This window comes from Caretta caretta, chromosome 2 (assembly GCF_965140235.1).
Source record: "Caretta caretta isolate rCarCar2 chromosome 2, rCarCar1.hap1, whole genome shotgun sequence".
NCBI lineage: Eukaryota > Metazoa > Chordata > Testudines > Cheloniidae > Caretta > Caretta caretta.
The window spans coordinates 183829078-183855800 of record NC_134207.1 but is presented as its reverse complement, the minus strand read 5'-3'; the positions used below and the strand labels follow the sequence as shown (position 1 = coordinate 183855800).

At 39.7% G+C, this 26723-nt stretch overlaps 1 protein-coding gene across 5 annotated transcripts in view; it reads left to right on the top strand.

Moving 5' to 3' along the window:
• The window catches only part of GOLGA4 (golgin A4), a 104776-nt gene that overhangs the window by 46264 nt on the left and 31789 nt on the right, over nt 1-26723 (top strand). For all 5 annotated transcript variants that reach the window (XM_075125644.1, XM_048839005.2, XM_075125643.1 and 2 more), the window contains 6 exons: nt 5946-6124; nt 7344-7475; nt 9082-9237; nt 10197-14503; nt 16636-16757; nt 19299-19429. In XM_075125644.1, the coding sequence (XP_074981745.1) occupies nt 5946-6124; nt 7344-7475; nt 9082-9237; nt 10197-14503; nt 16636-16757; nt 19299-19429 (5027 nt within the window). The remainder of the gene's footprint in view (nt 1-5945; nt 6125-7343; nt 7476-9081; nt 9238-10196; nt 14504-16635; nt 16758-19298; nt 19430-26723) is intronic.

Below are 26723 nucleotides of genomic sequence, written 5' to 3'. Positions count from 1 at the left end.
AGCACCGCATTTTGGGAAAGTGAGATTTCCACCCCAAATCTATTTTTAACCAAAACAGCAGCAACAACCAAAAAAAACCCCCAGACCAACAGCACACCCACAAACCACTTTGATGTATCAGTCCTGTTAGCATGTAAGCACTTGCATTCGCTGTATTGATCTTTCTATGGGTTTAAAGTCACAGTGTTCTACACTGTTGAACACGCTATGAAAATAAGAATGGTTTTGGCTTCTGGATCATTTGCTGTGTCATATTGGATCCTAGTTTTCAAGTGATAGAAAGCTAGTAATCAAATTAGAGAACAGAAAATTTCTGTTAATAGCATCTCTGAGAGATGTTTCTGTGCTTTTCCCCTTTATTCGGTTTTCCTTGCTTTGTGCGTTCTAGAAAATCATTCAGGATGAAGACTAAAATCAGTCATGTCGAGGTTCAGTTTAAGATGAAAGTGTCACACACTATTTAAAATACAGTTTGATTCAGCAGCATTAAATTACTATAATTGTAAGTTGTAAAACTACTTCATTACTAATTGTAATAGAGCAATTGACGTGGCTTTTAGGCCACAGCCTTCTTCTGTAATGACTGTAATATTACTATTACATGCATTTATGACAGGCCTGTACATTTTGTTTAGCACACTAAGTCCTTGAAGTTCCATACTCTTTTCACCATGTTGCCAATTTTGGTGAATGTCTGTATTCCTAGACTTGTTTATCTTCACAAAGTATTGTTACTTAACCAGAAGGGAACGTGAAAGTGAATATTTGTGGAAAGAAAATTTGTTTTATGTTAAGTAAGATATGGCTAAGATAGGTGCAAACTTACTTTCATTACACTTGTATAGCTACTGTATCATTCATAGTGACGATTTATCTGTTTAAATACAGCATGTTATAATATGTCAGGCTGTATTTTTAACTTACCTGGAATCATAAAATCTGTTCACTTTCTTTCCTTTGTAGCTTTTCCTTTATAGTTAAACCATCATTTTAATTAGGTGACCTTGATGAAATGGAGCATTATTTAATTTGATACAAATAACTTAAACTGGTGAATATTCACTATTATGTATGATTATGTAGCAACATGATATATAAGCTTATTTTGTAAATAAATATTACATAAAATCACAAGTATGTAAATCTCCCTATTTGATAATTACAGTTCAACTTCTTGTAGTCAGGGTGCATTATATACTGAAATCTCACAGAGCATCTTATTTTTGTGCATCCACACATGCCAATAAGTGAATTGTGGTGCCTTTCCCAAGCCTTGTATGAACAGGACTGGGGTAAGGGCTCTCTTTTTCTTACATCACACAATGGGTGCTTGAATCAGGCTCTACAAAGTAAATTCTGTGCTTCTCAGGCAATGTCAAACTTCAGTCCTTTTACCTAAACGAATTGTAACTAACTTTCTAAATCCCTGCAATATTTGGCTGTCAGGTTACAATTTATCAAAAGTAGCCAGGGTGTTTGTAAACTTGCACTTGAAAACCTCAGTCTCTTACATATTATTAAATACTTGGCATAAGTCCTCACTATTCAAAATTTTGAACACTCTAGATATCCATTTAATGTTAAAGACAATAATCTATTTTAGTACCAAGTAGAATCATGCAATTATTTCTGCCTTTATTAGGCAAATTATATAGTGTTTTATTTTTCCATCTCTTTGTAGGTCATACTGGTATTCATTTTGACAATTTAAATAATTCTCCTTTAATTTACCCTTCATGGTTTACAGAGAACAAGAGCATGCTTAATAAGAATTCTAGTATATGCATTTCTTAATATTAGGTTAAATGCACAAAACAACCACTATAAATATATTGAGTGTAACTGTCATATTGCTTATTTGAGTTGCTCTTCTCTGCAGTTGTGAGTTGGTTGAAACAGATGAAATTTATATTTGCTCAGTCTCTTTCATATCCATGCTCAGTGCAGTATTCTCTAGTTTTCGCCACTTGGCGGTATTGTAGTTGAAGATTACCGCATCAGTACTCTTGAAGTATTGGTTATCAGGAACCCTTGATAATACAGACTGACATTAAATGAAATTTTAAAAAATTAGATATTTTCACCATGTGTACTTACTGTTGTAGAGCAGTGTTTAAAAAATTGTCAAGAACTTTCCAGTGCAAGGGCTGCTGCTGGTGGTGGTGGTAAAAATAATAAAAGTTACCCTACTTTTCCTCTAACACAGACTTTTTTTAAAAAAAATGAAAGCTTAGATTCTGCAGCATTGATGGCTTTAGTCACAATGAACACAAAAGATGCCTATTTGACGAGGGTGAGCTGGTGAATGGGATTTTGCAAGGCTAGACTATAGTATTGTTTGCTATATTTCTTGAATTTTTGTTTTGCTGAGATACGTTAGAGAGGATTAACTTTAATGTTGTTCCAAATGTTTGTATTTTAACATGTCTGTTTTAGTAGTCCCTGTGCTAGTGGAGAGAAGGACAAAGATAACTTTGCTTTCTGGGTTCAGCCTAGAGATGTTTTAATGAACAAACAAGGCTTATTATTACAGTTTTATAGCCTCAGTAGGGGGGAAAAAAAGTCCTGATAGGTGCAAAATTAGTCAGTTTTGTTTAACTGGAAGGATGCTAGTTTAACCTCCAGCTGGTTTGAAATGATCACTTGAGTGTCATATTACACTAGAATTAACTACCTTGAATAAAAATATTAGGTTCTTGCTTATATACCAAAAGTGCCTGAGATGCATAGAATTTCACTTTTAGAGAACAGAATGTCTTCCTGTGAAGTGTTGCTTCCTTGTGCTGTCATGTACCCTTGACCTTTTATCCACCAGCTTATCTAACTTTCCCCTCAGCATTGTGCTTCTGCTTATGGTGACGGAGCTGGCCTGCTGCATGTTGCTAAACTGCTACATTTTAGTAGTCAGTCCTAGTGTGAACTTGAAATCTTTTAGCTGATGGATCTGCAGGCTATGGCAAATGCACTCCCCCCAGTAATTAACAAATGGCTTACATGACATTGCAGCGTATATTACTCAGCCCAAGTGTTGAAAGTGTGAGATGCTCTTATGAATAAAAAGTTAAATAAATTTGAAATTTTTAATGGCAGTTTTTATTTCTGAATCTACTTCTGGTAAAAACTGTTACTTTTTGTAATTTGTGACACTGGCATTGTGGATACTCTGTGTAAAGGACTTAGGGACAAACTATAGCCGGCTGTACATAGGTTTGCAGGAGAAAGTAAGGGAGATCACTCTAGCCCCTGCAAGTGCACCAGTGCAGGCTGTATCCGTAGTAGGGTTCGCCAGGTGCCCGATTTGTGACCAGAAAGTCTAGTCGAAAAGAGGACCTGGCAGTCTGGGTCAGATGTACTGATCAGACACCAAAAGTAGGTTACCGTGGGGCAAAGGTAAGCGCTGGGTCATTAGCCTGCACCAGCCCCTGCTCAGCCAGGGCTGTCTCCTATCTGCAGGCATTCTCCTTGTCAGGCTGCAGCAGCTCCTGTCCCAGCCCTGGAGCAGAGGGAGCCTAGCGGGTGAGGAGGGAGGTAGAGATGATCCAAGAAGCGACAACGAGGGATGGGGGGAAGGAGCACTCGATGGGGGCAAAGAGCATGCAATGAGGTTTTGGGGGAAGAGGTGGAAAAGGGGACAGGGTCTGGGGAAGAGGCGAAGAAGGGCCATGGCCTCAAGGGAAGAGATGAAGCAAGGGAAGGGCTTTGGGGGAAGAGACTGGGTAGAGGACAGGGCCTCGGGGGTCCAGTTACCAGCAGCTAGAAAGGTCACAACCCTAGTCCATACTTGATTTATATGCACTGGCGAAAGTGGAATAGGGGATATGGACTATTGCTGACCCCAGAAGGTGCATGCCTGGTTGGGCTGCGGGGTTGTGCACTAGCAGAGCTGTTTGTCTTATAGCTCTGTGCACTTCTTTTTAGCAGCGCTGACTGAGCAGAGTGTACATTTCCACCCTGTTTTATATTGGTTTACTATATATAAAAAACGCGCAAAAAAGAACCTCCAGTGTTTTTAATGTTTATAATGTATTTAAACACTTCAGTTCTTCTGATCATTAAAGCAGGAGGGAGGTTTAAAAAAAAATCTGAGTCAGTGTTTTGCTACTGTCAGAAAAAATATCACTTTCTAGTTCCCATTATGAGGACTCACAAAAAAGCTTTCTCAAGAAATTAACTCCAAAAAGTCATAATTTGGGTGAACATAATTATTTTAAGAAAATAAGTCTCTTGAAAATGCAGGAGTAGGCTCAGAAATGAAGATTATAGTTAAAAGCTTTATTTTTAAATGTAATTCAAACACCATAAATGCAAAGTGTCTTTCACCTTTCAAACTCATGGGCAAGTAAAATATCTGGATGTTTTTTAATACATAATAAAAATATGTAACGATAAGTGGATATACATTCCAGTCCTGGCTTTCTACTTATTCTACCAATAATTCTAGTGGAAGATTTCTTTAAAATAAACTGGTGATAAGTTACCTTTTCTTCATGGCGCATTCTTCAGTCCTTTTCAGTTAGTCAGGATATGAAGCTAGAGGAAGAGCTGTGGTTTAATATGTTTATAGTTGGTGCACTTCATTCTGATTCTGGGTGAGCAAAATTTATAGTAACCTAAATGCAGTAGTGGTCTAGGAATTCGCAACTACTGTGCTGTTCATAGAATCATAGAAATCAGGGTTGGAAGGGACCCCAGAAGGTCATCTAGTCCAACCCCCTGCTCAAAGCAGGACCAATTCCCAGTTAAATCATCCCAGCCAGGGCTTTGTCAAGCCTGACCTTAAAAACCTCTAAGGAAGGAGATTCCACCACCTCCCTAGGTAACGCATTCCAGTGTTTCACCACCCTCTTAGTGAAAAAGTTTTTCCTAATATCCAATCTAAACCTCCCCCACTGCAACTTGAGACCATTACTCCTCGTTCTGTCATCTGCTACCATTGAGAACAGTCTAGAGCCATCCTCTTTGGAACCCCCTTTCAGGTAGTTGAAAGCAGCTATCAAATCCCCCCTCATTCTTCTCTTCTGCAGGCTAAACAATCCCAGCTCCCTCAGCCTCTCCTCATAACTCATGTGTTCCAGTCCCCTAATCATTTTTGTTGCCCTTCGCTGGACTCTCTCCAATTTATCCACATCCTTCTTGAAGTGTGGGGCCCAAAACTGGACACAGTACTCCAGATGAGGCCTCACCAATGTCGAATAGAGGGGAACGATCACGTCCCTCGATCTGCTCGCTATGCCCCTACTTATACATCCCAAAATGCCATTGGCCTTCTTGGCAACAAGGGCACACTGCTGACTCATATCCAGCTTCTCGTCCACTGTCACCCCTAGGTCCTTTTCCGCAGAACTGCTGCCTAGCCATTCGGTCCCTAGTCTGTAGCTGTGCATTGGGTTCTTCCGTCCTAAGTGCAGGACCCTGCACTTATCCTTATTGAACCTCATCAGATTTCTTTTGGCCCAATCCTCCAATTTGTCTAGGTCTTTCTGTATCCTATCCCTCCCCTCCAGCATATCTACCACTCCTCCCAGTTTAGTATCATCCGCAAATTTGCTGAGAGTGCAATCCATACCATCCTCCAGATCATTTATGAAGATATTGAACAAAACCGGCCCCAGGACCGACCCTTGGGGTACTCCACTTGATACCGGCTGCCAACTAGATATGGAGCCATTGATCACTACCCGTTGAGCCCGACAATCTAGCCAGCTTTCTGCCCACCTTGTAGTGCATTCATCCAGCCCATACTTCCTTAACTTGCTGACAAGAATACTGTGGGAGACTGTTCTCTTCCCCTTCCTGATTAATGAGCCCATGTTAGCATACGGTGGATTGTTAGGGTCAGATTCTTCTGTCTGGTGTGTAACTTATAGTCAGTAGGAGCCCTGCGCACATGTCAAGGAAAATAATTATTTCTGGAATATGAAATATCTTTGTTTTCTTTCTTGCAGCATTTGAAGAGCTTGAGAAGGCTCTGAGTACAGCCCAAAAGGTAGAGGAAGCACGGAAAAAGCTGCAAGCAGAGATGGATGAAAAAATTAAAGCAATAGAAAAAACAAGTGAGGAAGAACGTGTAAACCTTCAACAAGAGTTAACCAGGGTGAAGCAGGAGGTGGTTGAGATTATGAAGGTAAAAGTTAAGGCTGAGTATGTATCATTTGTTTTTAAATTAATGCTTTAAATTAAAATGTGTTAACGTATCCGGGCTTGTTTTCAAACTCCTCACTGTTTAATAGAAAAAAAATAAATTCTAAGGAAAAATGTGTTCAGTAATAAAATACTGCAGTAGTTTAAACCTTCCCAAATTAATCTGTCCCTTTCTCTGGCAGCCTGTGAAACCTCAACATTAGGATGTGAAAGGAAATGCACACAAACGGCTCAGAACTGACCTCTTGGTTGCACGCTGTTTAATCAGTGTCTCTGGCAGCGCACCTGAAATAGTCACGATAGACACCGCTTTTCTACTGGCTTCTTAAAATATTCCAGTGCTGTTTGTTACAAAGGAAAGCGGAGTATGGTTAACATATCAGGGTTTTTTTGTCTCTATTATGGTTATGATTTTTAAACTAGAGTACTTTTTATTGAGCATTTTTAGTCTAACAAGTCTAAAGATTTTAAAAGCCTGCCACAGTGTGTGCTTTTGTAGAATGTGCTCTCATTCCATCCACTGTATTCGGATATAAATCTGTGTTCCTCCATCTTATTTTTCTAATAATTTTCAATTTGAACAGCAATTTCTTGTGTTTATTTGTTACGTTATTAACTTTTCTATGGTAATAGATTGCCACACTATAGTTCTAATATGGTGTTTTAGATGAATGTGGTTTGTAGCTGGGGGAGGATTTATAAACTTGTTTACATAAATAATTTACCTACCTGTGTAGGCCTTCAAATCTGACTAAACAGTATCTCTGGTTATGATTTCACCAGCTGAGCTTTGTCCTGAATGTTGGCTTATGAAACTGACTTACTGAGCATAGAAAGGGAGCTACAGACAGTAGCTTATATCCTAAAGCTGTGAGAAAATTTTCTCCAATTTAAAACAAAATTAAAACCATAAATGGGTTTGGGAGCATGGTTGGGAAAGACCTCAGAGTTTGGTTATTCTGTCACTAGCACTATGCATGAGGTGACAGAGCATGGAAAAGCATTTCAGAAACTTTAAAATAACTTCTTCTTTGGGATTATTCTTTTAATATGTAATTTTAATGTCTTTTACTTAAGCATGTTGAGTAACATGTTGCCTATTAAAGGGAAGCAATTAGACAATTCCCTTTGTTACTCACAGTAGCATTGTTCCTCCACTATATGAGAAATAATGCAAGGGACGTTTGTTTATTGATTTACAGAAGTCTTCAGAAGAGCGTGTTGCTGAGCTAGAGAAATTGCATAAAAGAGATCTGGCTACCAAAGAGCAGGAGCTAAATGAGAGATTACAGGTTCAAGAAAAGGAGTTCCAGGAGAAGATGAGGGCAGCTCTTGTAAGCATCCCTACAATGTACAAGGTTACTTCTGGCAGAGCTGGGTGGGAATAGAAGTCTGTCTGTGTGGTAAACCCTTGTCTCACCCCTAAATCTCACTGTCTTTCAGTAATCTCTATTGGACCCTGGTAAGTGTATCCCAGACAATCCAGGAGTCTGAGACATTCAGTACAGATACTGCAGCTGGTTTTTATATGCCTTGCTGCTTAATTGAGATAATGAGTCACTTGAATCGGCCAGCACCTGCAGTTGTGTTAACACTCAGAGAGAGAAGGTGGGTGAGGTAATATCTTTTATTGGACCAATTTCTGTTGGTGAGAGAGACAAGCTGTTATCACTCCAGAAAGAGATCTTGGAGTCACTGTGGATAGTTTCTGAAAACATCCACTCAATGCACAGTGGCAGTCAAAAAGGTGAACAGAATATTGGGAATCATTAAGAAAGGGATAGATAATAAGACAGAAAATATCATATTGCCTCTATATAAATCCATGGTATGCCCACATCTTGAATACTGGATGCAGATTTGGTCGCCCCATCTCCAAAAAGATTATATTGGAATTGGAAAAGGTTCAGAAAAGGGCAACAAAAATTATTAGAGGTATGGAACAGTTTCCATATGAGGAGCGATTAAGACGGGGACTTTTCAGCTTGGAAAAGAGACAACTGAAGGGGAATATGATAGAGGTCTATAAAATCATGACGGGTATGAAGAAAGTAAATAAGGAAGTGTTGTTTACTCCTTCTCATAACACAAGAACTAGGAGTTACCAAATGAAATTAATAGCCAGCAGTTTAAAACAAACAAAAGGAAATATTTTTTCACTCAATCTGTGGAACTCCTTGCCAGAGGATGTTAGGAAGGCCAAGACTATAACAGGGTTCAAAAAAGAACTAGATAAGTTCATGGAGGATAGATTCATCAATGGCTACTAGCCAGGATGGGCAGGGATGGTGTCCCTAGCCTCTGTTTGCCAGAAGCTGGGAATGGGTGATTAGATGGATCACTTGATGATTACCTGATTGGTTCATTCCTTCTGGGGCACCTGGCATTGGCCACTGTCAGAAGACAGGATACTGGGCTAGATGGACCTTTGGTCTGACCCAGTATGGCCGTTCTTATGTTCTAAGCTTTTGAGCCACACAGAGCCCTTTTTCAGGTCAGAAGTTGGTCCAACAAAAGATATTACCTCACCCACCATGTCTCTCTAATATTCTGGGACCAACACGGATACAATTAGGCTGCATTAACACTCAGTTCACATTTTTAAGATTGTTCTCTCAATCATGAAGATTAGAAGCTTAATTTTTATTTGAAAGTATAGATTCTGCAGAAGATGGTGGATTATAAGTATGTTAGCTTGTGGCTATTTACCTGGCAAAACTTTCTATTTACTGCTGGTGTGGGGATTTTGCAAATTTTATGTTTATGTTGATATGAAAAACAAAGTTGATTGTGGGTAGAAAATGTAGTTATATAGTCCTTTGAAATGAGATTTCCTTTTCTTTTGATAATTGCTTTTAGAACCATATCATGGTGTAAAAAGAGTTACTTACTGGAGGTTGCTTTTGTGCAATATTGTTTTATTCATAATTTTTGACACAGGAAAAAAGTCAAAGCGAGTGTTTACAGACAGTACAAGAAAAAGAGCAACAGGAATCCCTGGCATTAGAAGAATTAGAACTGCAGAAAAAAGCAATACAATCAGAGTGTGAGAAGAAACTTCAGGACATGCAGCAAGAAATACAGACATCTAGAACTGTGAGTAAAATAGTCAAAATTTTAACTAACCACTTTTCTGCATATTAAGTTTCATGCTAGTAGATATGGTAGACTTATGTGAATTGGCTATGATGAAAGACTGTCATACTTAAAACATATATTTTTGCAGCACCAGAAATTAAACTGTTACCATGATGTGCTGCAGTTTATAATTTTGTGGAGCGTTAAATGGCAGAACATGGAAATATGCTTGTTTCATATTCATGCCTAGGGCATGAACTTGTATTCCCCAGGCAGAATTTTTGTATAGCTTGCCTAGCTCAAAGAGGTCAATCTTTTTGGCCTCTTGGTGGTACCATGATATAAATGTTAATAATAAATAATGATCAAGTGAATAAGACTTTGCTTGAGTGAGAGTTTGAAGGATCTGACTTTATCTACTTGTTACCTAACGGATGTTTTATACATTACTAAACCACTACAGAATTATTCTAAATTGGCAGTTTGTGCTCAAAACAGGTCAAGGATTACAATATTAACAGTGTAAAGGCCAGAAATAAGGTACGTTAGCAGATGTGTGCGACTGCTACTGAGCACCTGCTGACACTCAAACTACTGGAATCAGAGCCATCAGCCTCTCAAGCTCAGAGCAGTTCTGATGAATTACCTCATGTATTTATTAAATTATTTTAAAACCTTTCAAATAAGTTATCACATTTAAATTTTTAATATAAGTGAAATAGAAGGACTTCTTTTATTTTATTATTACCATATAACTTAGTGGAAACAAAATTAATAACAACTGACAATACAATAAATGGCTTACATAAAACAAATTGATTCTGTTTGTTTTAGTGTATTGTTGATGATGATTATTTTAAGTGGGCGACAGTTGGAATTTGTAGAATTTGAATCTGGTAAATAATTAAGCAGGCATTACAATTCTTTATATTAAACATTGTTTATTCATACCACCTTTTAAAATCTTCTTTCAACAGAGAATTCTTGAATTGGAAAGTTCCCTTGCAAAGTATTCACAAGATGACAAAAGACAATTGGAGGAACTAACTACTTTGATAGAGTCTGAAAAAAACAAGCACAATAAAGAAATTACTGTAATGGTTGAAAAGCACAAGGAAGAGCTAGAAAACATGAAGCAGCAGGAGGAAGAACTTTGGACAGAAAAACTGCAAATCTTAAAGCAACAGCAACAGTCCACAATAGAAAAATTGAGAGAGAAACATAAACAAGAAATGGATATAATGTTGAAAGAAAAAGAGTCAGTTTTCCGTGCACACATAGAAGAGATGAATGCAAAAACATTAGAAAAGCTTGATGTGAAACAAACAGAGCTAGAAGCATTATCTTTCGAGTTATCAGAAACACTAAAAATACGTCATGACCTAGAACAAGAGCACTTTGTATTGAAAGATGATGTAGATAAAACAAAGCAGGAGTCTGAGGCAAAACTGGAACAACAGAGAAACCACTATCAGGAAAAAATTGACATGATGGTTAAAGAGCATGACGTATCTGTCCAAGGAATTGAGAAGGCACACACAGAAGAAACTAACCAACTCAAGGTACAGTTGGAAGAAAAAGAAAAACATCTGGAGGAATTAAAAGCACAAGAACATAAACTAAAGGAATCGCTTGAAATATCTGAAGCTGAACTTAAGCAAGTGTCTGCTAAACTAGGAGACCTCTGCCAGTCACACCAAAATATCTCCAGTGAGCAGGCAAAGGTTTATGAAGGACAGTTAACAGAGCTGCAACAAAAGTTGATAAATATGGAAGCTGAAAAATCACATCTTAAAGAGCAGATTGTAAGAGCTGAATCACAGCTGAATGAAGTTAGGACTGAATTAGACTCTTACATATCCCAGGTACATGACTTGAGGCAGCAGCTGGAAGACCAGAGGAGTGAAAACACGCAGAAAATAACCTCTCTAAAGCAACAGTATGACTCTCAACTGAAAGATCTCAGTACAGAAATTGATCAGGCAAAGAGAGATTTGGTTGAGAAGGAAAATCAACTTGAACAACTAAAAAAGCAGCAGAGTCAACAGGTGGAAGAGCTCAAACAGAAGATATCAGCCAAAGAGGAGAGAATTAATGCTTTACAAGTTGAATATGAAAATAGTTTTAAACAACAAGGAACCAAGATGGAAAAAATCAAACAAAAAGCAAAAGAGATGCAAGAAACGTTCAAGAAGAAACTTTCAGAACAAGAAGCTAAACTGAAAAAAGAATTTGAAAACAAGCAGTTGGAATTCAGTCAGAAAGAGAAACATTTCAGTGCAAAAATGCTGGAAATGGCACATGCCAGCTCAGCTGGAATAAATGATGCTGTGTCAAAACTGGAAATGAATCAGAAGGAGCAACTAGAAAGTCTTGCAGAAGCTCATAGGCAGGAACTAGAAGAAGTTGCTCAAACATGGGGAAAAAAACTCAATCAGCAGGTGGAAGAGCTCAAGGAAAAGCACGAAACGGAACTACATAAAAAACAGAAGGAAGTTGGAGACCTGAAACAGAAGCTTGCCACCTTCAGTGCTGAGAAAGAGGGGACTAACATCGAGATCACCCGGCTGAAGGAAGAACAAGTGAAGAGAGACGAATCTTGGAATGAATTGCAAAAACAACTAAAGCAGTTATTGGCACAGGTGAACACCTTGTCACAAAGTGAAACTGATCTCAAAGCACAACTTGAAAAACTAGAAGATGACCTCAGTCACTCTCTGAAGGACAGGGCTGTATTACAGGAACAGCTCAGGGAGCAGAAAACAATGGAAGAAAAACACAAGATCAAAGTTACAGAATTGACAGATATGCTGAAAACATCTGATGAAAAACTCCAAATTCTGGAATCCTCATACTGTAAAGAACGTGAGGATTATGAGAAAAAACTAGAGGATAAACATTTGGCGAGTCAGCAAAAACAAATTGAGTTTGAGAGGTTGTCAAGCGAACTATCAGCACAGCTAGATATTTACTGGAAGGAAGCTGACGCTTTATTGCAAACTAAAACCAATGAAGTAATTGAAAAATGTACTGAAAAAATTAATTTAGTAATTTCCAGAATTGCACATTGTCAGCATCAAACTACAAAAATTAAAAAAGCAATATTAATTAAAAACTGTAAAATTCCTGAACTAGAAACACAACTTAGACAAATAACAGAACATCATACTGCAGTAAATAGCTCTTTGCAGGAGTCCACACAACAGTTACAAGATAAGGAAAATGTAATTATACTCATGAAAGCTGACATTGAAAGACTTGTAACAGAAAAGGAGCTGTTGCAAAAAGAAGGAGGGCATCAGCAACAGGCTGCAACAGAGAAGGAAACTTGTATCACACAGTTAAGGAAAGAATTATCTGAAAATATTAATGGTGTCACTTCAATGAGAGAGGAGCTTAAGGAAAAAGAATCTGAGATCTGTGCTCTCAACAAGCTTGTGACTGAACTAAATGTCAAACTTGAAAACAGCGTAGGTTTAACAGAAAAAGAAGCAGCCATATCTTTGTTAAGCAAGCAACACCAAGAGGATCAACTGCAATTATTGAATCAGGTGCAGGAATTATCTTCCAGGGTTGAGTCACTGAGTCAAGAAAAAGCATCAGCTTTGGAGCAGGTAGACCACTGGATGAACAAACTGTCAGAATGGAAGAAAAAAGCACAGTTAAGGTTTACCCAGAATCACAATACTATTAAAGAATTACAAAGTAAGCTTGAATTAAATAATATCCAAGCTGGTGGAAAGGATGAAGAAATAAATCAACTGAAGGAAGAGCTGGATAAGCAAAGCAGGAATTTAGATAGTTTGAAAGCTGTAATGGAACAAAAGCAGAGGAGAAGGGAAAAGCAAGAAGGAGAATTAACTGCAGAGTTAAAAATCCAAACGGCAAGAACTGCTGAGCTGGAGGAACACATTGCTCGGAAAACAGCGGAAAATGATTCTTTAATGGAAGAACTTAAAAGGCACAACGAGCAAAGAGACAGTGAGCAAAAAGAGCTTGTTCAGCAACTTCAACAGGCTGAGGTTGTAGTTGTCGAAAAGGACAACAGGTTCAAGGAGGCTGAAGAAAAAGTACTAAGTCTTGAAAAGCAAATGGATTCAGTGAAAGCTGAACTCGATACAAAGCAGAGAGAATTTGAAAAAATGAAAACTGCAATGATGAAAAGCAAAGAAGAAGAGTTGAAGATGCTGGAAGATAGGATGAATGCAGAAAACACTATCAAATTAGCAGACCTGAAAAAAAAGGCGGAACAAAAAATAGCTTCTGTTAAAAAGCAGTTGACCTCTCAAATGGAAGAAAAGGAACAACAGTTAAAGCTATCTATGGAAAATCAGTTAAAAGATTTAGAACAAAAAATGCAGGAAAGAGAGGCCAAAATTATGGATTTAGAAGAAAAAAATAGATTAATAAGAGATTCAGCAGACTTGGAAAGAGAAATAATACAAAAAGTAGAAAATGTAAAAACTTCCTTAGAGCAAGAAAAAGCCAGTATGCTAGAGAATGTACGACAGATGTATGAAGAGAAAATAAGTGTAATACAAAAAGACTTAACAGATAAGGATGGATTATTACAGAAGTATGAGAACGAGCAACAAGAAAGTAATGACTCTAAGCTAAAAATGAAAAGCCAACAGGAGGAACTCTTTAAAAAATTGGAATGTACTGAGAAAAAGCTACAAGAAGAACAAAGTGTGATCAAAAGGCTCCAGAAAGAAATAGAGGAAAAAAATAAGAAATATTCTTTGTTACTGGATCAACACACACAAGGTGGTGATGACTTAGCAAGCATCAGAGAAGAATTAAAAGCCCAAGTACAAAAACATCATGGTATGGAAAATGTGATTGGAAACTTACAGAAACAGCTTCAAGAAAAAGATGAAGTCAGTCAGTCTTTGGATCAGAAGATAAGAGAGTTGGAGGATGATATAATAAAGAATAAAGAAGCATGGAAGGTTGAGATGGAAGAGGTAACTTTTAAATATGAAGAAAAATTGCAAGGTCTCCAGCAGCAGTTGGATGAAAGAAATAGCCAGCTGAAAATTTTTGAAGAAAATGTAAAAGAAGAGACTAAGTCTGATTTGGAGCTGCAGAAATTACTTGGTGATATGCAGACTCAGCAAAAGGAGTTGCAAGCTAAACTGGAGGAAGCTGACAGAGAGAAGCAAAAACTGCGCAAAGAAATAAGCAAGGTACAGAAGGATTTGCGTACGTTGCGGAAGGAGCATCAGCAGGAACTAGATATAATGAAGAAGGAATCTTTAGAAGAAATGGAACAGAAAATCAGGTATCGTCTATATTCCTTAGTCCATTAAACTTTTTTTTTTAAAGTGATCGTTAGTCACTTTAACCTGAAGATAAATACATATATTTTTAAGCTTATTTGATACCAGTAAAATAGAGATTAATATTTTACTAAGGATTTATTTTTAAAAAAATAAAGCACTTGAAAGTAATGTTTCACAAACAAGTGAAGAAATAAGCTTTAGTTTCATAAACCAAAGAAAAGTACAGTATTTTGCAAAAAAATATATATCACTCTTGGTTTGGGCTCAGTGATGTTTTTGCAGCTTTCCTGTACAACTTAATCCTGGTGGAATTTTGCACCAAAAATTAAAAATTCTGCACACAATATTTAAAAATTCTGCATATTTTATTTGTCAAAATAACACAGTATAATCACACCAGTTTCAATTATTTTTGGTCATTTATTTCAAAATACCTGTCAGCAAGTATGTCTGTAACAATACAGACAACAAAAATGATTTAGGAAATATTTTTTGACAAATAGATTCCTTACTAGGCATATTAATACAGAACTCTGAGAAATAATTAAGTTAAACTACAATACAGAACTGTATTTTCCGCACCGCTCAGAAGCAGTGCAAAGGCTTGGGAGAGTCCGGGGTAATGGAGGAGCTGAGTTAGAGGGAAGTAAATTGCTGGGAAGGAGCCTAGGTGTGAACTTGGAGGGTTGTTGGGTGTGGGTGGGAAAAGTATGGAACAGTTTTTTGGGGGAGTCAGGGGGGGATTGTTAGGGATCTTCCCCCATGCAGACCCTGGCTGACCCCTAGCCTCTCCCATTCAGTCAGACACATCTGTCCCCGTCTCCATGTGCCCTCACGAAGCCACTCCCCTGTCTCTATGTAGCTCTGCATCCCCTTCCCCATCACCATGTGTCCCTGTGCTCCCCCCCCAGCCACTCCCCTCTCCCTGTATCCCCTGCCCATCCCCGTGTCCCCTCTCCCCCGCCCCGTGTGTCTGTGTCCCCACCCAGTCACCCTCTATTCTTTTTCCCCATCCCCATGTGTGTCTGTGCCCTCCAGCTACTCCCCGTCCATATGTCTCTGTGCCCCCACCCAGCCACCCCCTTCACTATGTAGCTCTGCATCCCCATGTGTCTCTGCACCTCCCTCCCCCCTGTGGCCCTGTGCCTCCACTCCCATTCAGCCCCTGCCCCAGTCTGTCCTCCCCGACTAGCCTTTGAGCCCCTGTCTGACCCTCTCAGCAGCCCCACGCTGTCTGTCTCCCCATAACCCCTGTCTCCTGCAAAGGCAGCTCTCTCTCTTCCCTCACTGTCGCGGAGCTGCAGTTTTACTCTATCACCACATCGCCCTCTGGTGGGGAAAAAGGCAGAACTGCAGCAACATTTTGGCAGAAGCTTTTTTCTGCACACAAAATAAGAAATCTCCAGAGCTCATTAATTATGCATGTGTGCTGTAGCGCAGAATTCCCCCAGGAGTAACAAGTGCCTCTCAATACACATCTTAAAATATACACACACTTTTAATGTCCTCAAAATGGAGAATGGGGAAAGGAGGTTAAGAAAACATGATACTTAAGAAGATTTAGGCAGAGTACAACTATGGGCCTAAATTTGCAAAAGTAATGTGATTTTTGAATGCTTCCCCTACCTTCTAAAAGGTTGCCCACCTTTAAGGTGCCTTAGGTTGTACCCAAAATCGAGTTGAAAATTCAGGCAGTGAACTTCAAAGAAGGAGGTACAAGCTGATTTTTAAAAAAACCAAAACCTCTGTGTTTGTGTGTGCTTGTGTGTCAGAAAAACATGGTATACTGTTGAGAGCCCTAACAGTTTCTCAACCCAGGTTTTGTCTAATAACGCTGTCTACATACAGAGCATTAGTATGTTGATCTTCCCTGAGCAAAAGTTCCATGACTCATTTTTATTGGTCTCTTCCATCTTGGCAGAACACCTGGGTCTTCCAGGTGCATCCCATAGGAAAGGAGCAAATAGCCTCCCTGGGCCCCAGGGAATTAATCCCAGAGCCAACCTTCCCCTCGATGCAAAACCATGCTTAAGTAAGAGTCTTGGAGAGACTACTAAACTACCTTTGGTCTTTCCTTCATACGCTTCAGATCAGTAATGAATTTTTTGACTATTTTTGTTCTGTTGCACAGAATTGAACAGGAAGATAATGAACTAAAGCACAACTCCACCTTAAAGCAGTTGATGAGGGAGTTTAATACTCAGCTGGCTCAAAAGGAGAGGGAATTGGAAACAGCTGTACGTGAAACTATCAGTAAGTGAAATGTTGTTGTAATCTGTATGGATTTGTTGTTTTGTTGTCTGTTACAAATACATTTGTCAATTCCAGGTTAACTTTTGTGGGGTCAGTTTCATATGGGTATCATAGAGGAGGAAGAGTCACAGATCTGGGTAGTAGCCATTGTTGTATGAAGTTAGCCCTGCCTAGAGGGCTACCAGGTCAGGGGAAAAAAAACTTCTTCTGCAGTAGGGAATATTATTCTTGCCTAGGGAGCAATTGTAAAGCTTGTAAGATGCACACTGGAAACTTTGTACTTTTGCATCTGTTCTTTCTTATACCCAGAGACTGGGTTCCCTAGCTGTTGCTGTGGATTTCTGCACCTGCCAGTGTGTAAGACACCTGACTTGTGTAAGACACCTAACTTTTTAGGAATGTCTACAGGTAAATTGTAGGTACGTGAGATGATTTGTAACCTGTTACATGAGAGGAAAGTCAAAGTACAGTAAATGTATTTGGTGAGTTTGCATTTTAAAATTTGTGTTTTCAGCACAACACACTTATAACAAGCATTAGACAAGGGTGTCTGACTGTAGTCTTTGATGGCAATTGTTTAAGAAAATGTATATTTGATTATGAATTGGAAATACATTCCCTGAGCTGCACCCTGCAGCTTTTAGCCCTGAGAGTCAGTCTAACTTGTGCCAGCTGAAAATGGTCCCAAAAGGATCATATGTCAGCTGGGAATAGCTGAAGCACAACATGCTTCTTCATCTACCCTTTGCCTGCCCCTGTGCCTAAAACTGTGAGGGGAAGGGGGAGGCATAGGAATTGGTTATTTTGGCTCTGTGCTTGCTAGAGATGCCCCTGTACCTGGGGAATTGAGACAGGGAATTGCAGATGTTTTCTGCTCCCTCATCCTGGCAGAATAGGGCTCTAGATTCAGGCCAGGACATGGAACTAAAACTGCTACAGGGGCACTCATGGATGATCTCCTATCAATGGATAGAGGTTAGACATCTGTTCTAATCCTCTTGTACCTCTCTCTAGCATTCAGCACTCTAGCATTCAGCACTTCAGTGAGATACTGTTGTCCTATCCAAGAGAGGTGACAAGGGTCCAGGGTAATATGCTAAAATGGTTGGGTGTATCCCTAGAGGGAGACACCCAATGAGTAGTGATGGGAAACTCCACCTCCACTAGACCATTCACTTGTGGAGTCTCAGAGGGATCAGTTGTCTCTCTAGTCCTTTTCAACATTTACATGCACCCACAAGTTGAACTGGTCTTACAAAATGGACTCAAATGCCAGCACTAGGTAGGTGAGTCATTCAGCTCTGCTTATTCTTCTCCACTACCACCGAGATAATCCAGTGTTCGGACAAGATAGCTCATGAATATAGAACAACTGGCTGAACAAGCAAGACATCAGTGAGGCGGTGGGCAGAGGAAAGTATTTTGAAGAGTTTGCAGCTATGGTGCAGTCTCCTTTGGTTGAAGGTACACACTCAAAATTGGTCAACCAAGTCTTTAGTTTAGGAATGCTTCTGGATTCTTTCCTGATGGTAAGGTCTTGTATAGCAACATTCAGGGTAACACTTTTGACCGTCTCTGGTTGGCTAGGAAAATCTGTTCCATCCTGGTGGCTAAAGACCTGGCCTCACTTATTCTTGCCTTCATCACCTCTTGGCTGGACTAGAACAATCAGATATACCTGGGCACAAAGACTGCTGTGCTTAGGAAACTCCCAACTCGTACATAATACTGCAGTGCTTCTCAGCAATACAGGCTGCTGCGAGCACAACAAACCTATCCTCTGCTCTATATGCTGACTTCACATAGAATATCAAGTCAAGTTCAAGGTCTCAGTCCTTATCTTCAAGGCTCTCCATGGCCTAGGTCCAGGATAGCTTTAAGACCACCTAAAGCCCTGAGATAAAGAGCATGTCAACAACTTCATTCCCTGGAACAGAGGAACTCTTTAACAAAAGTAAATTTCATCTTTGTGAGACAACTTTCTCGGGGCCAGTCCTGGACTGTGGAATGAACTTCCTGAGGACCATCACAAACCTTGCTGCCTTTTGATTCAAATGCAAAGCACACTTCTTTGACTTTGCCGTCTCTAACATAAATACATGTATATTTTAAAAAAAAAATCCCTTATCAAAACAAAGACACTCCAAGGATGAGAGAACAAACATGCAGCAGATAGTCACGTTGCTTAATGCACAGCTGGATGACACTCAGTTACTATGATCATGTGTATGGTATAAAAACCTACATAGTATAGTAGCATTGAATCTGCTGCTAAGTATTATGACTTTTCACCTTCTTGAAATCTGTTCGGCACTCAGGCTGGAAAAAAGAGACACCCTACTTTTAGACCATGTATAGCATAAATTGTTTGACTTCCTTGATTTTTGCCTCTTGAAAGATTTTTTTCCTTCTCATACACCTTTACAGAAGTGACTTCAAATCTTACTTTTTAATCTTGGTCATAATGTGATGTTGTTTTTTATTTGTTAAAATATAGCTACCTACTCAGTTGTGATATTTCTTGACTTTTTTAAAAAACAGGTAAAGCCCAGGATGTGGAAACTGAACTGATAGAAACCCATCATGCAGAGACAACACAGTTGCATAGAAAAATTGCTGAAAAAGATGACGATCTAAAAAGAACTGTAAAAAAGTATGAAGAAATCCTTGAGGTATCTTTCTTGAGAGTGATGTGATTCACTACATTTCAGTATAATTCTGTTTTTTAAACTTCCAAATGGGTTCTTTTAGGCAAAAATTTTAATCTTTATTGGAGATTTTAAAAAACACATTATTATATAAATGCTTCTAATGGGTTTAATATTTCAGATTAAATTCTTTTGTTTAGATCTAAATATTCCCCTGCAGCAGGGGTGGTCAACCTGAGCCTGAGAAGGAGCCAGAATTTACCAATGTACATTGCCAAAGAGCCACATTAATACATCAGCGGACCCCCATCAGCTCCCCACTCTCCTCCGCTCCCAGCGCCTCTGACCCACCGGCAGCCCCACTGATCAGCGCCTTCCCCCTCCTTCCCCTCACCTCCTGATCAGCTGTTTCGTGGCGTGCAGGAGGCTCTGGGGGCGGAGGAGAGAGGAGCGAGGGCACGGCAGGCTCAGGGGAGGGGGCGGGGGCGGGAAGGGGTGGAGTGGGGGCAGGGCCTGTGGCAGAGCTAGGGGTTGAGCAGTGAGCACTTCCCAGCACACTGGAAAGTTGGTGCCTGTAGCTCCAGCCCCAGAGTCGGTGCCTATACAAGGAGCCGCATATTAACTTCTGAAGAGCCACATGTGGCTCCAGAGCCACAGGTTGGCCACCTCTGCCCTGCAGTGTTTGCACTTAAAATGCTTCTGCATTTTGCTAGTCCGAGAGAATCCCAAAATGAAGCTTGCTATACACACAAATAAGGCTAGTTTGCTTTTAGTGCTCAGCTGAGATCTTGATCCGGCAGCGAAGTCCATAAAATCCGGAGCACAAGTAAGTTAATCAGGGCTCTGCTTAGTGTTGGGGTGGTTTCTAACAGCTTATCCACTCAATAGCCTCCAAGACCTTATCCACTCAGCTCAACTCCAAACTTGTCACTGAGGTTTCTTTATTGGTATACAATCAACCTACTCTTGAGATGAACAGGCTCAAGCATAGTAGGTGGGTACCAGACATAATACACATCCAAGGCTACACAGAAATCCCCTTAGTTTATATACACATCACACTCACATTCACTATACATTGCATTACTTGTTTTGAGACTGGTTTGGTTATTTTACAGGAACCAATCCCTGTACAACATACTCTGTCCACTGCTGTCTGTGTTCTTGGACTTAGTAAATGGTTCCCTCGGTGTGTCCTGTGTCCACCTCCCCCCCCACCCTTATCTTAGCTAGCTCAGACATTGTCTTTTAGCTTAGTGACCTATTTACTTATCTTGGCACAAACTTTCTGTTTTCAGCCTGCTGATCTAGTCCCCTCTCTAATCCTGTCATCCAAAAAATGAGGCCTACCTGTGTTTACTTATTCATGTCAAGCCAGGCCTACACTTTTTAGATGTAAAGATCTGCACACACATCTGAATGTAACAGCAGTTTCCAAAATGAAATGCAGAAAGTAAACAAATAGCATGAAGTAGCCTGAGGTTTTAAAAAGATTCAAGTTTAATAATCAAAGATGGTGTTGGTTGCATAGTAGCAATTAAAAAAAGTAAATGGTTTTGTCCCTTCAGTGACCAATGTGAAGGACTGCATATCAGACAAAGTTAAGAGGGCTATGTTCTATTTTAAAAATAGAAAGGAATCTAAGGGCAGAAGACCGTATTCTGGTTTTATACCTCATACATCCTGAAGAGTTCAGTGGATGGGCCAAGTGTGTAAGGCAGGGTAGAATTTGGCCCTGATTTAATTTCCTAATTTATAACAATAAAGTTAACCCCTTTGTGTCATAATTCTAATTTCTGTGTTTTGGGCGTATTCCCACCTTTTTTTTTCATCCACTCTCTTGTATGGTTTAGATACAACAAATCCTGCATCTTGTCAGGGGGTTAGACTAGATGACCCTTGCAGTCCCTTCTAACCCTAAGTTTTTGTATAACTTTTTGTGACTAGGGCTCTACCTTTCAAAGTCTGCGTAGAGCTTCCTCAATGTTTTAAAAATTCCTTTTGTTAAAATTTCAGGTTTCTGATATGCCTTGTTCCTATCATGTTTTGGTATTTACACTATTTTGATTGCTGTGCAATTGAAATAAATGAAATATATGAAGAGCTTTTTGTAGCTTCAAAGCTTGTCTCTTTCACCAACCGAAGTTGGTCCAGTAAAAGATAGTAACTCTCCCATCTTGTCTCTCTAATATTCTGGGACCAACACGGCTACAACACTGCAAACATGAATTTTACATACCCATCTCTTCTTTTTCATGAATTTTATAGTCTGATAAGTAATGATGGGTACCACTAGTGTATACAACAGAGCAGATGTTAGAGAAAATTACAGAAAACTGTTTGTCTCTACATGTTCCAGATCTTAACACCCTCACTTCCAGGCAGCATGGTTTTGCTGTATTTAGCACTGTGAAGTTAGCTTCCATTACTTTATTAGAAGCAAGTAATAAAGTGTTTGCTATCTTGCTTCTTAGATTACTTTTTAAAAAGCAATCATAGCTCAGCAAAATATTAGGTGGGGAATGTGTCGACTCTTAAGATCTCTTCTCGGAATAGGAAATATAGCTATCAACATTAACTTTAACAGGGAGAAAATGGCTATCCATTATTGCCCCTTCAAGTACCCCTTTATGGTTTGAGCAACAAATTTCATATCAAGTTTCTTGCAGTATAAAAATGTGCAGTGTTCTTTAACAGCTATACATGTTATGGTATAAAGACTAAATAAGTTATATTGTTTACTGCTTCTGAACTATATACTGTAAAACTATTATGTGTGCTTCTGCCTATATAAATCTGTGATTACCTTTTTAAAACTAGTTAGAGAAATTTAGTAATCTTAGTAAAGATTGAAATTTGACATCTGGACATTATAGAAGACAAAGAAATAGATCAGTCTACTAAACTTTATATGATTTTATTTACTTTTTATTCTGGCATTTTTTATCAGGTGTCTCCTTATCTTTAATGAGAAATACTGTGTGATAAAGGGTTTATGAAAGTCGCCCAATTGAGAGGATTTACAAGTCAATGGTAATCTATAATTTGTGTTCTGTGATCTTCAAAACACAAACTAAAATATCTCATTGGAGGAAAAATTGAATGTTGCACTAGAGTTAGGTTAATCTAGATTTATGTATGAGTTAAAAATGAAGGATCTAGTTTAAAGTGTGTAATCTTTCATTAGTCATAATTCCCCCCATGTGCATGCAGTGCAGGCTTTGTGGTTAAGATTTGGGAAATTACAATTTTATTGATATCTTCATATTTCATCATTATGAAATCAGAATAGAATTTGGTTTATATATTGCCAAAGTACAGCCAGTGCTCTACAGAACAGCGAGACTATAGTGCAGGCGCTGTGGCATGCATTAGAACCAAAGTCCCCCTCTTGGTAGTACTGACTGGGACCAAAGGTTTGAAACTCCAAGACATTTGAGGAGACGCCAGAGAGCAAAGCTAAATTGCAGTGCCAACTTCCTGCTGCTTTCTCTGCAGCAGATTTGGTCAGGATTTTCTTAGCCGTTGGTCAACCAAGAACTGCCGGGGAGGCACAACATTGGAGTTTTAAGCCGAGTTTTGTGAAGTAGATGTTCTTAAAACCTGCCGTGTCATAAAATACTCCCTAAACTATATTGTACAGGGAAAATGCCATTGATTGACTGAATATGAGGAAATAATGCTATCTTCGTTTCGTCACGTGATATTCTACAGGGGTCTGAGGCCCACATCCCTGCTCTAGTCCTCCATTTTCTTCTTCATTGCTTATCCCTCATCTTTTTTCACTCTTCCTCATTGTGTACCTTTGTCCTCCACTCTTCTTTGGGCTTGTCTACATGTGGAAACTGACCAGCTGTTGTAGAATAATTATTCCATTATAGCTATTCTGGTTTAACTCCCCTGTGTGGACGCTATCTATTGTGGAATAAAAGTGACTTTATTCTGGAATAATTACTCCATTAATTTTTCTGGAATAAAATAGTTTTTATTCTGGAATAGTGTCCGCATGGGGGAGTTATACTGGGACAGGTATAGCTGAATACATTATTCCACTTTAGCTGTGCTGGTCAGTTTCCCTCTGAAGACAAACCCTCAGTCTGTTGCCAAAGAAGCTCCAGCTTTAGCATCTCTTCAATGCTACTTTATTAGGTACAGCTGGGGATGGATACAATTTCATAATTTACAGGTATACTATTCAAGCCAATTTTTCAGAGTTTATTAACATGTGGTGTAGTATGTTTTCTGTAAATTTGGCTTCAGGACCCTTAGTATTGCTTCATGTACTGTTTGTATGAATACAAATTCAGTATGAAACAAAGACTATATCAGTTAATGTAGCTGGATCTATGGTGAATCCAGTGAGTTGAGATTAATCAGTAAAAGCACAGCTCAGAGTTGGAGGGTGCGGCATTGACTTTGTTCTACCTCTGCTGTGTTATTAGGCAGTACTGAGGAAAAAATATTGTAAGCGTATGCATAAGCAGTAGCTGTTCAGTGAGATGTGTGTTTTATAACTTTCAGCAGCAGAAGGCTAGTTTATATCGGTATTTTTGGGGGAGACGGGAGGGTGGGGGGTGGTTGTTTTTTGTTTTTTAAGTCTGGTGCACAGACCCCAGAGATTATAGCTATGTGAGAGTAGATAAAATTGGAGCTGTAAACTTGATCGTTGCCCTTTATTAAATAAAATAGGCTTAAATATTTGCAGCATCTTCTTTTCCCCTCCAGAAATTTCTGATCACTGCTGCTAGCTTAATTTTAGAATTAAGATAGCCCCAGTGTGCTCTATTTTATCTCTTGTTGAAAGAGCAGAGATACTGTGAAAACGTTTAGCCATTCGAAAGAGCCACCATCACTCCACTTCAACCTCAGTTTCTTTCAGCCATACAATTTCTCTGACCCTAAGACCGTTTTTTTTCTTGCCTTTGCTCTCAGTTGTATGCTGCTTGGCGCAACTCTGCACTTTCCATTGCCATACTGTTAATCGCTTTAAATATGGAGATGCTCCTCTCATCGGAGAAGCCAAGTTGCTTTGGAGTGTGAGGGAAAAAATGGAGGGTGCAGGGCTGGGGCAAAATTTATTTACTGGCATACAGAGACATAACCACGAAGTGTACATCAGTTTATGATTTGCAATCTTGCCTAGAGTTTAGTCTTGGTAAATTGTTATCATTGAATATTTGCTCTCATTTTTCTCCCATATACAAACTGTTGCCAGATCCTGTCCATTGTTATTGTTTTTTTGTTTGTTGGTAACCTCTCTAAAATATATTCTTTCCTTTCCATCTCTGCAGCTAATGCTTAGTCCATTCCTTGGTTATCTCTGGTCTAGATTACTGTAACCTGTCTCTCTCTGGCTTCCAGTTTATCACCGTGCCCCACTGCATTCTGTTCACAATGCTGCTACCAAAAAAAAAGAAAATGCTTTTGTTGTGTGTGACAGAGTGGGTGAGGTCATATCTTTTATTGGACCAACTTCTGTTGGTGAGAGAGACAAGCTTTCAAGCCACACAGAGCTCTTGTTCAGGCCTGGGAAAGGTACTCTGAGCGTCACACCTAAGTGCACGGTGGAACAGATAGATTAACATAAGTACAGTAAAATCTGTTTTATCTGACATGTTGGGGGAATGTAAGCCAGTAAGTGAAAAATGCTGGTTAACTAAGAGGGAGGGAGTTTGGGTGTGGAACTGGGGGTTGAGGCACGGGTTCTGGGAGGGAGTTTAGGTGCGGGAGGGGACTCGGGGCAGCGGATTGCGATGTGGGAGGGCGTGCTGGATGGGGAGGGGTACTCACTTCAGGTGGCTCACTGCAAGTGGTGACCTGTCCTGGCTGCTCCTTGGTCAAAACACGGTTAAGCAGCTCTGCCCACTGCTGCCCCCTCAGCTCCCATTGGCTGCAGTTCCCAGCCAATCATAGAATCATAGGACTGGAAGGGACCTCAAGAGGTCATCTAGTCCAGTCCCCTGCACTTATGGCAGTACTAAGTATTATCTAGACCATTCTTGACAGGTGTTTGTCTAACCTGTTCTTAAAAATCCCCAGTGATGGAGGTTCCACCACCTACCTAGACAACTTATTCCAGTGCTTAACCACTCTGACAGTTAGGAATTTTTTCCTAATGTCCAACCTAAACCTTCCTTGCTGCAATTTAAGCCCATTGCTTCTTGTTTTATCCTCAGAGGTTAAGAAAAACAATTTTTCTCCCTCCTTGTAACAACTTTTTATGTACTTGAAAACCGTTGTTATGGCCACTCTGAGTCTTCTCTTTTCCAGACTGAACAAACCCAGTTTTTTCAATCTTCCCTCATAGGTCATGTTTTCTAGACCATTAATCATTTTTTGTCGCTCTTCTCTGGACTTTCTCCAGTTTGTCCATATCTTTCTTGAAATGTGGCGTCCAGCACTGGACACAATATTCCAGTTCAGGCCTAATCAGCGCGGAAGAATTTTCTTGTGTCTTACTTTCAACGCTCCTGCTAACACATACCAGAATGATGTCTGCTTTTTTTGCAATGACATTACACTGTTGACTCATATTTAGCTTATGGTCCACTATGACCCCCAGATCCCTTTCCAGTACTCCTTCCTAGGCAGTCATTTCCCATTTTGTTTGTGTGCAACTGATTGTTCCTTCCTAAATGGAGCACTTTGCATTTGTCCTTATTGAATTTCATCCTTTTTACTTCAGACCATTTCTCCAGTTTGTCCAGATCATTTTGAATTTTAATCCTATCTTCCAAAGCACTTGCAACCCTCCGAACTTGGTATCATCCACAAACTTTATAACTGTACTCTCTATACCATTATCTAAATCACTGATGAAGATATTGAACAGAACTGGACCCAGAACTGATCCCTGCAGGACCCCACTTATTATGCCCTTCCAGCATGACTGTGAACCACTGATAACTACTCCCTGGGAATGGTTTTCCAACCAGTTTTGCACCGACCTTATTGTAGCTCCATCTAGATTGCATTTCCCTAGTTTGTTTATGAGATGGTCATGTGAGACAGTATCAAAAACTTTACTAAAATCAAGATATAACTAGCACATGGGGTGGGGTCAGCACGCAGAGCTGCCTGCCGTGCCTCCACCTAGGAGTAGCCGGGACAGGTCGCCACTTGCAGGGAGCCACTCAAGGTGAGTGGCCCTCAAATTCGGCACCCCCACCCTCTTCCATGCTCCAATCCCCTGTCCCGAGCTCCCTCCCGCACCCAAACTCCCTCCCAGAGCCTGTGCCCCACACCCTGTTCCACACCGCACCCCTCTGCCAGCCCCGCACCAACCAGACTATAAACTGGAATTTCAATGAAGATCAGA